This window comes from Carassius auratus, chromosome 29, assembly GCF_003368295.1.
Source record: "Carassius auratus strain Wakin chromosome 29, ASM336829v1, whole genome shotgun sequence".
NCBI classification, from domain to species: Eukaryota; Metazoa; Chordata; class Actinopteri; order Cypriniformes; family Cyprinidae; genus Carassius; species Carassius auratus.
Genome location: NC_039271.1, coordinates 5,344,954 through 5,354,953, shown reverse-complemented (window position 1 = coordinate 5,354,953; position 10,000 = coordinate 5,344,954). Strand labels below are relative to the sequence as shown.

Below are 10,000 nucleotides of genomic sequence, written 5' to 3'. Positions count from 1 at the left end.
TGTGTGATTTAGAGAGAGTGTTTGTGTGTGTGATCCTCATCTTCATCTCTGCTCGTCAGTGTTCATGTGTGATGAAGAGAGTGTGTGTGTGTGTGTGTGTTTTCCTCATCTTCATCTCTGCTCGTCAGTGTTCATGTGTTGTGAGGAATGAGACTGAAATGAGTCTGACATCAGACACATGAGGAGTGTGTGTCTTCATCTGGTGTGTGTGACAATGTCATGTTTAATCGTAAACACACACTCTTAGCCGGTGGAGGCTTGTGAGATGTTCTGCTGTTGGTTTATGATCTGCAGCAGTGTGTTGTGGGTAATCTGATGTGTTTGAGGGTCAGTGAAAGGTTGGAGGTCAGGAAATCTGTGTGTGTGTTTTTCTGTCACACAGTGTCCACACACACACTGCGTTCCTTCTGCGCTTGTTTGTTTCTTGTTTCTGATTTAATTCTATGTGTTCTTAGGAGCTTCCAAGGATAAAAGTCGCTTCAGTAAAGCTTTGAAATTCTCAGAAATTCCCAGCAGCACTTACACGCAGTGATGTAACACTAGGCTTGTATATCTGTATGTGTCTTATTGCACATATTATCATGGGCTGTTTGTGTTGGGAGGATTATTTCATGTCTTTATGTGGGCGACATATCCCTCGACCTCTGCCAGATGCAGGGGATTATGGGAAGGCAGTGAGGCTTTCTCCTGAATGAACCCTTCTCATGGAGTCACAGCTGTCTGTGTGTGTGTGTGTGTGTGTGTGTGTTCTGCATTTCCTGTTACTGGCGCTCACATACCTTAAACATTCCTCAGGCCTGGAGCTGCATGTTCACTTCCTCGTCTCATGGACGTACATGTGACTCATCATTCATCATCAGTGTTCATCATCAGACCCGCTCGCCTCCGCCTGTGTGACCCTTCGCCTGCGTGGCCCGGTCTGTGTGTGACCCGCTCACCTCCGCCTGCGTGGCCCGGTCTGTGTGTGACCCGCTCGCCTCCGCCTGCGTGACCCGGTCTGTGTGTGACCCGCTCACCTCCGCCTGCGTGACCCGGTCTGTGTGTGACCCCCTCACCTCCGCCTGCGTGACCTGGTCTATGTTTGACCCCCTCGCCTCCGCCTGTGTGACCCGGTCTGTGTGTGACCCCCTCGCCTCCGCCTGCGTGACCCGGTCTGTGTGTGACCCGCTCACCTCCGCCTGCGTGACCCGGTCTGTGTGTGACCCCCTCACCTCCGCCTGCGTGACCTGGTCTATGTTTGACCCCCTCGCCTCCGCCTGTGTGACCCGGTCTGTGTGTGACCCCCTCGCCTCCGCCTGCGTGGCCCGGTCTGTGTGTGACCCCCTCGCCTCCGCCTATGTGACCCGGTCTGTGTGTGACCCGCTCACCTCCGCCTGCGTGACCCGGTCTGTGTGTGACCCCCTCACCTCCGCCTGCGTGACCTGGTCTATGTTTGACCCCCTCGCCTCCGCCTGTGTGACCCGGTCTGTGTGTGACCCCCTCGCCTCCGCCTGCGTGACCCGGTCTGTGTGTGACCCGCTCACCTTCGCCTGCGTGGCCCGGTCTGTGTGTGACCCTCCGCCTGCGTGGCCCGGTCTGTATGTGACCCGCTCGCCTCCGCCTGCGTGACCCGGTCTGTGTGTGACCCTCCGCCTGCGTGGCCCGGTCTGTGAGTGACCCTCCGCCTGCGTGGCCCAGTCTGTGTGTGACCCGCTCGCCTCCGCCTGCGTGACCCGGTCTGTGTGTGACCCTCCGCCTGCGTGGCCCGGTCTGTGAGTGACCCTCCGCCTGCGTGGCCCAGTCTGTGTGTGACCCGCTCGCCTCCGCCTGCGTGACCCGGTCTGTGTGTGACCCTCCGCCTGCGTGGCCCGGTCTGTGTGTGACCCTCCGCCTGCGTGACCCGGTCTGTGTGTGACCCTCCGCCTGCGTGACCCGGTCTTTGTGTGACCCTCCGCCTGCGTGACCCGGTCTGTGTGTGACCCTCCGCCTGCGTGACCCGGTCTGTGTGTGACCCTCCGCCTGCGTGACCCGGTCTGTGTGTGACCCGCTCGCCTCCGCCTGCGTGACCCGGTCTGTGTGTGACCCTCCGCCTGCGTGGCCCGGTCTGTGTGTGACCCTCCGCCTGCGTGACCCGGTCTGTGTGTGACCCGCTCGCCTCCGCCTGCGTGACCCGGTCTGTGTGTGACCCTCCGCCTGCGTGACCCGGTCTGTGTGTGACCCTCCGCCTGCGTGGCCCGGTCTGTGTGTGACCCTCCGCCTGCGTGACCCGGTCTGTGTGTGACCCTCCGCCTGCGTGACCCGGTCTGTGTGTGACCCTCCGCCTGCGTGACCCGGTCTGTGAGTGACCCTCCGCCTGCGTGGCCCGGTCTGTGTGTGACCCTCCGCCTGCGTGGCCCGGTCTGTGTGTGACCCACTCGCCTCCGCCTGCGTGACCCGGTCTGTGTGTGACCCTCCGCCTGCGTGACCCGGTCTGTGTGTGACCCGCTCACCTCCGCCTGCGTGACCCGGTCTGTGTGTGACCCCTCACCTCCGCCTGCGTGACCTGGTCTATGTTTGACCCCCTCGCCTCCGCCTGTGTGACCCGGTCTGTGTGTGACCCCCTCGCCTCCGCCTGCGTGGCCCGGTCTGTGTGTGACCCCCTCGCCTCCGCCTATGTGACCCGGTCTGTGTGTGACCCGCTCACCTCCGCCTGCGTGACCCGGTCTGTGTGTGACCCCCTCACCTCCGCCTGCGTGACCTGGTCTATGTTTGACCCCCTCGCCTCCGCCTGTGTGACCCGGTCTGTGTGTGACCCCCTCGCCTCCGCCTGCGTGACCCGGTCTGTGTGTGACCCGCTCACCTTCGCCTGCGTGGCCCGGTCTGTGTGTGACCCTCCGCCTGCGTGGCCCGGTCTGTATGTGACCCGCTCGCCTCCGCCTGCGTGACCCGGTCTGTGTGTGACCCTCCGCCTGCGTGGCCCGGTCTGTGAGTGACCCTCCGCCTGCGTGGCCCAGTCTGTGTGTGACCCGCTCGCCTCCGCCTGCGTGACCCGGTCTGTGTGTGACCCTCCGCCTGCGTGGCCCGGTCTGTGAGTGACCCTCCGCCTGCGTGGCCCAGTCTGTGTGTGACCCGCTCGCCTCCGCCTGCGTGACCCGGTCTGTGTGTGACCCTCCGCCTGCGTGGCCCGGTCTGTGTGTGACCCTCCGCCTGCGTGACCCGGTCTGTGTGTGACCCTCCGCCTGCGTGACCCGGTCTTTGTGTGACCCTCCGCCTGCGTGACCCGGTCTGTGTGTGACCCTCCGCCTGCGTGACCCGGTCTGTGTGTGACCCTCCGCCTGCGTGACCCGGTCTGTGTGTGACCCGCTCGCCTCCGCCTGCGTGACCCGGTCTGTGTGTGACCCTCCGCCTGCGTGGCCCGGTCTGTGTGTGACCCTCCGCCTGCGTGACCCGGTCTGTGTGTGACCCGCTCGCCTCCGCCTGCGTGACCCGGTCTGTGTGTGACCCTCCGCCTGCGTGACCCGGTCTGTGTGTGACCCTCCGCCTGCGTGGCCCGGTCTGTGTGTGACCCTCCGCCTGCGTGACCCGGTCTGTGTGTGACCCTCCGCCTGCGTGACCCGGTCTGTGTGTGACCCTCCGCCTGCGTGACCCGGTCTGTGAGTGACCCTCCGCCTGCGTGGCCCGGTCTGTGTGTGACCCTCCGCCTGCGTGGCCCGGTCTGTGTGTGACCCACTCGCCTCCGCCTGCGTGACCCGGTCTGTGTGTGACCCTCCGCCTGCGTGACCCGGTCTGTGTGTGACCCTCCGCCTGCGTGACCCGGTCTGTGAGTGACCCTCCGCCTGCGTGACCCGGTCTGTGTGTGACCCTCCGCCTGCGTGACCCGGTCTGTGTGTGACCCTCCGCCTGCGTGGCCCGGTCTGTGTGTGACCCATTTGCCCCTGTGCGTGGGAGTGAAAGGGAATGTTCACTATATTGTGTGCTTCCACAGCAAAACATAAATTCTAACTATAATTCAGACTGTTGGGATGTGTTTGTGATCACTGTGGACATCACAGTCCCATTAAAACACAGCAGATGATCTGTGTGTGTGTGTGTGTGTGTGTGTGTGTTGGTGGGGGGGCTGGTTTCTGACCTTGACATCCACATCCTGTTTTGTGTAAAAATACTTCCAGTGAGAAACGAGTGTGTTCATCCCTCTGTCCTGTTTTCCTGTGTTCATAAATGACTCCGTGTGTGTGTGTGTGTGTGTGTGTCTCTCATGTCACTTTCTCTGTTGGTGTGTGAGATTTTCTACTGTCTGCATATGAGCTCAGAAAAATTTCAGCTTCAGTCTGCTGCTGTTTTATTTCAAACAATAATTTGCTGCTGTGTGTGTTTGTCATGATGTTATTCTCTATTCACGTGTAGGAGATTTTGCTGTAATGTTACTTTCATATCAGCTTTTCTATGTTTCTGTGTGTCTTGAGTTTTAGGGCCTTGCATTTTACAATTATTATTATTATTTAAAAAATGTAAATCACAGATCAAACATTGGAGTCCATCAGCCAGTGCTAGCGTTAGATGTGATGTGTGCGCATGACGTGCAGCTGATGTTTTTGGGTGAACTGTGGCTTTAATAATAACCGCTGCTGCTGTTATACTGTCAGTCATGTTGAGTTTGACTTGACTTTTTGAGTTGACCTAAAACTGAATGTCTAGAGTTTGGCAAAAAATATTTATTTTTTTGTTTATATATATTTTAATATTTTAATTTGTTATTTCTGAACATGAAGATTGTTTCACACATCTTTTCAGATATTTATTTTGCTCTGTTTACACCATGCTGCACTTTAATCAGATGATTAATAAAGAGAATTTTACTTGAATTACTTGAATTACTCTGAAGCGGTCAATTTCAGCCTGACCAGGTGTTTCCTGCGGTCTCTGTCTCTCTTTCTCTCTCTCTCACACACACACACACACACACACTGAGCGACCGAAGGTGCTGATGTACTCGTCTGATGATGACCACTGACAATCTCTGAAGGATCTAGTTGTGATATCTAGAGCTGTGACGGTTGTCTGCTGTCACCGGGGTAGTGCATGTGACATTGTCGCAGGAAAATAAAGTTTATGCTTTCAGCAAATTCATTTTGTGTTGGAGCGATGAACCTTTTTGGGAAACGAATTACTCCATCGTCAGTCTGGAGCATCTCTGTTCATATCACCCATGCGCAGATCCTGTGACCGCAGACACCTGGCTGCACAGGTGTGGTAAGGCTTTCTTCAGACTGGCCAAATACAAAGGAGACGGCGATAAATGAAAGATGATAACAAGAGATGTGGCAGTGATTCCTATCTCAAAGAGAGCGTGTGCAGACGAGGAGTTAATGTGCCGCTTGCATGGCGGTGGAAGAGTGAACCGTGTCTACAGTGGACACAACAAGTTTAGTCTGTCTAGTGTCCACAGGACATCTGTGTCTCCGTGTATATGTGTCTCTGTGTATATGTGTCTCTCTGTCTGTGTGTCTCTGTGTCTCTGTCTCAGTGTCTCAGTGTCTCTGTGTGTCTGTGTGCCTCAGTTTCTCAGCGTCTGTGTGTCTCAGTGTCTCAGCGTCTGTGTGTCTCAGTGTCTCAGTATCTGTGTCTCTGTCTCTCACTGTCTGTGCATCTCAGTGTCTCTGTGTCTCAGTGTCTCTGTCTCTCACTGTCCGTGTGTCTCAGGGTCTCTGTCTCTCACTGTCTGTGTGTCTCAGTGTCTCTGTCTCTCACTGTCTGTGCATCTCAGTGTCTCTGTGTCTCAGTGTCTCTGTGTCTCTGTCTCTCACTGTCTGTGTGTCTCAGTGTCTGTGAGTCTCAGTGTCTGTGAGTCTCAGTGTCTGTGTGTCTCAGTGTCTGTGTGTCTCTGTGTCTGTGTGTCTCAGTGTCTGTGCATCTCAGTGTCTCTGTGTATCTGTGTCTCTGTCTCTCACTGTCTGTGTGTCTCAGTGTCTCTTTCTCTCACTGTCTGTGTGTCTCAGTGTCTGTGTGTTTCAGTGTCTGTGTGTTTCTGTGTCTCAGTGTCTGTGTATCTGTGTCTCTGTCTCTCACTGTCTGTGTGTCTCTGTCTCTCACTGTCTGTGTGTCTCAGTGTCTCTGTGTATCTGTGTCTCTGTCTCTCTGTGTGTGTCTCAGTGTCTCTGTGTATCTGTGTCTCTGTCTCTCACTGTCTGTGAGTCTCAGTGTCTGTGTGTCTCTGTGTCTGTGTGTCTCAGTGTCTGTGCATCTCAGTGTCTCTGTCTCTCACTGTCTGTGCATCTCAGTGTCTCTGTGTCTCTGTCTCTCACTGTCTGTGTGTCTCTGTGTCTCAGTGTCTGTGTGTCTCAGTGTCTGTGCATCTCAGTGTATATGTGTCTCTGTCTCTCACTGTCTGTGTGTCTCAGTGTCTGTGTGTTTCTGTGTCTCAGTGTCTGTGTATCTGTGTCTCTGTCTCTCACTGTCTGTGTGTCTCTGTCTCTCACTGTCTGTGTGTCTCAGTGTCTGTGTGTTTCTGTCTCTCAGTGTCTGTGTGTCTCAGTGTCTGTGTGTTTCTGTCTCTCAGTGTCTGTGTGTCTCAGTGTCTGTGTGTTTCTGTCTCTCAGTGTCTGTGTATCTGTGTCTCTGTCTCTCTGTGTGTGTCTCAGTGTCTCTGTCTCTCTGTGTGTGTCTCAGTGTCTCTGTCTCTCTGTGTGTGTCTCAGTGTCTCTGTCTCTCTGTGTGTGTCTCAGTGTCTGTGTCTCTGTTTCTGTGTCTCTGTCTCTCAGTGTCTCTTTGTCTGTGTCTGTGTTTTAGTGTCTGTGTGTCTCTGTGTCATATCCAGTGTAACATCACTGATTATAATGTCCTGTTCACAGGGTGTATCTAACTTGACTTGACTACTTTCTTGTTTAACTGTATTATTTCTATGATAACTATTTTAGTGTTTTGCAGGCTGGGTATTCACTGACAGTATAGCTAAAATAAAAATGGACACTTTTTATATATGATTAGCCTCATCTAATTTTATTTGTGTATATATATATATATATATATATATATATATATATATATATATAAATTAGTGCTGCAACGACGTGTCGACGTCATCAATTACGTCGACTACAAAACGTGCTTGAAATGTGAAAACATCCTGGCGCTCTCCGGTGTTACGGTTTAACTGGTTACCGTGTGATCTGGTGACCAACTTCCTGGTTCAGGTCTCTGCTGCAGATGTGATGGAACAAACTGATGTGATATTATTAAGTGTCTAATAAATGCAGAATTGCTCATTGCAAGATTCTGATATTCTTGTAAAGATTACAAGTTACTGGTATGATGACCCGTAGCCGCTGAAGTAAGGATAAAATAAAAAATAAAGTAAGTCTGTGTTGGCACAGGTTTCGAACACGCGTTAGGGGCTATGCTAAGCAACCGTGGCGTACTCTCTCCATGAAGATGCGGAAATTTCAGCAAAGGATAAATGGATTTGTAGCACTAAAACCTGCTTGCAGTAGCTCTGCTACTAAATTTATTTAAAAATGGCAATCCATATACAGCTATGATCAGCTGTTCCCTCATCTTAGCTGAGCTTTCAAAGGGAAGGGATGCTTCTGATTGGTTAGTTCTTGTCACATGACCCGCGGTGCGCTTGCGGCATTCTGAAAAGTTGAGATGCTTTTAACTCGATGTGGTGTGGACGCGCCTGTTTTCGCCGGTCACTGTGTTTCCTGTCTGAATCGGCAGCAGTCTGTGTGTAATTCCTCTAACATCACATCAGACCCTGAGACGAGAGCGAGAGGACGTGGGTCAGGAAGGTTAGGTGTGGCAGGACACAATGCAGTGGTCAGTCAGTGGTCAGTCAGGGATCTTCTCTCAATCACACTCTACTACTGCTCTTGCTGATGTTCTCATAAACTTTCAGTCCCAGTTCAGAATGTCTGCTCAAAGGAGTTGGATGTGGTTTGTGTGTGTTTTATGTGAGCTGTGCTACAGACCTGATGCAGATTGTGTCTCTGACAAACGCTTCCTTTGGAGACGTCCTGAAAGGAAACATGTTCACAGTTTTCTTTTAGGTTCTGTCTGGAGTCGTTAAGGAGATATTAAGCCAACAGAAGTCAGAGATGTGTTCATTTAGATAAAAGAGTGTGTGTGACGCGTCTGTCAGCGATGTGGGCGTCGGCTCTGACAGTCCTGTGGGGTCTGATGGGGTGGACCAGGAAATGGACCAATGAGAAGAGATTGCAGCAGAACTGTGTCACGTCGGCCATTGTTCCTCCCCAACACTAGCAGGAAAGGAAGTATTACAGCCCACACACACACACACACACACACACACACAGCTTCCTGTGTTTGATGAGCCACATGGAGGAGGAGAAAGACACAGACGTGATGTTTGAACGCCTGATGCTCTCTTGAGTCGACTGCTGGTTTACTGACAGAATGAAATCGACTTGTTTTGCACAGGTTTCTGTGAGTCTCTGTTTCGGAGGCAGGGTCTGGTTCAGACTAGTTCTGTGCTTGTGAAGAACATGATGCCTGATTAATACAGTGCAACACACACGTGTGTGGATCGTTCACTGTCATGATGTAAATGAACACACATTCACACATACTTTCACATTCAGAAACTTGGTGTTCTTGGATCGACTGATAAAGGGCTGATGGTCCAAACCTGGAGCTGATCTGAGGTCAGAATCTCCTTCTGTTCTGTTTGAACACGTTTATCCTGCAGTAGATGGATGTCTGGTGTTAAAGCATTATGGGCTGTACTGCAGATATAATCTCATTATCTGCTGCTCATTTTACACAGCCATGTGACACTAACATCCCATCAGTGATCCGCACCAAACACAGATCCCTGAAACACGCGTGACCTGATCTCCTGAACACCATCTAACTGAGTTTACACGCTTACATTAACAGCTGTCCCTCTTCTGTTCATGTCCTGCTCGCTCATAACCCTCCTAACATGGGTTAGTTCTTTCAAAAGTGTTTTAATCTGCAAAAGTCACGTAGAGCGTGATGAAATAAGTGGAATAATGTCGTGATGTAATCTGAACATGCGTGTTCACAGCAGATGCTTTTGAAACACATGTGAATCAGAGATTTGAACAACTTTTGCTGTTTGCTGATTTATTTTGTCTGATGTATTTCTTCTGCAGATGTCTGTCTAAATGTATTTTTTCTCTGCTGTTAATGCTGTATCTGCACATCTTTTACAGAGATTACGCCGATTATCAACCAAATACAGAACAGAGAAGATCTACCCCACTAATGTTGGAGAGCAGGAGGACAACGTGAAGAAGAACCGATATAAAGACATTCTTCCATGTGAGCAATCCAGCGCTAACTAAAGCTGATCACAGTCTCCGTGATGAACGAACAGATCACGAGACGGACGTCTGGTCTTTATCTGACCAAAAACCGTTCATACTTTGAACTTTTATTGTTATAGTATTTATTTAAAAAACACGTATAGGGCACTGGTAAAACAGGCTTATACTGATTTCCTCATCCTCTGAATTATACTTTATCAATCCTGTTTTTATTATCGTCATCATTCTAGAAAGTGAATAAATTCAGAACACAGTTAGAATAGTATTCTGTTTTAAGTTGGACTGAGGTATTCTCCTGTAACAGCAAGAGTAGTGTTTACAGCTGTAAAAACACCATACCCTGTAAACTCAATTATAATAAAAAGTAATAATAATTTAAATAACTTAAAATGTTTTTTCTGTTTCTAAACTGTCTCACAGCATCTGCTGCTGTGTGAGATAGATACACGTATCTGAGAGAGCCCTCGTTGTGGACATATTTAACTATAATATAACATATAACTAAATCTGACAAAATCTCACAGAACTGTCCTTTTTTTAATTTTACATGCGCAAAAAGCAGCAAACAACAGAACATGAGGATTCACATGGTCTTCATCTCACCTCGGCGCTTCTGCGAGCGGAGAAAAACATAATAATGCTAGGCTTTATATATATATATGTGTGTGTGTGTGTGTGTGTGTGTGTGTGTGTGTGACCCTGGACCACAAAACCAGTCTGTTTCCTATTTTCCT

At 50.9% G+C, this 10,000-nt stretch overlaps 2 protein-coding genes across 5 annotated transcripts in view; one reads left to right on the top strand and one right to left on the bottom strand.

Annotated features, from left to right (window-relative positions):
* LOC113048471 (B-cell receptor CD22-like) overlaps positions 1 to 10,000 on the bottom strand; it is a 1,131,192-nt gene that overhangs the window by 82,521 nt on the left and 1,038,671 nt on the right. The window lies entirely within an intron of this gene.
* The window catches only part of LOC113048481 (tyrosine-protein phosphatase non-receptor type 12-like), a 21,376-nt gene that overhangs the window by 752 nt on the left and 10,624 nt on the right, over positions 1 to 10,000 (top strand). For both annotated transcript variants that reach the window (XM_026210325.1, XM_026210326.1), the window contains exon 2: positions 9,153 to 9,261. In XM_026210325.1, the coding sequence (XP_026066110.1) occupies positions 9,153 to 9,261 (109 nt within the window). The remainder of the gene's footprint in view (positions 1 to 9,152; positions 9,262 to 10,000) is intronic.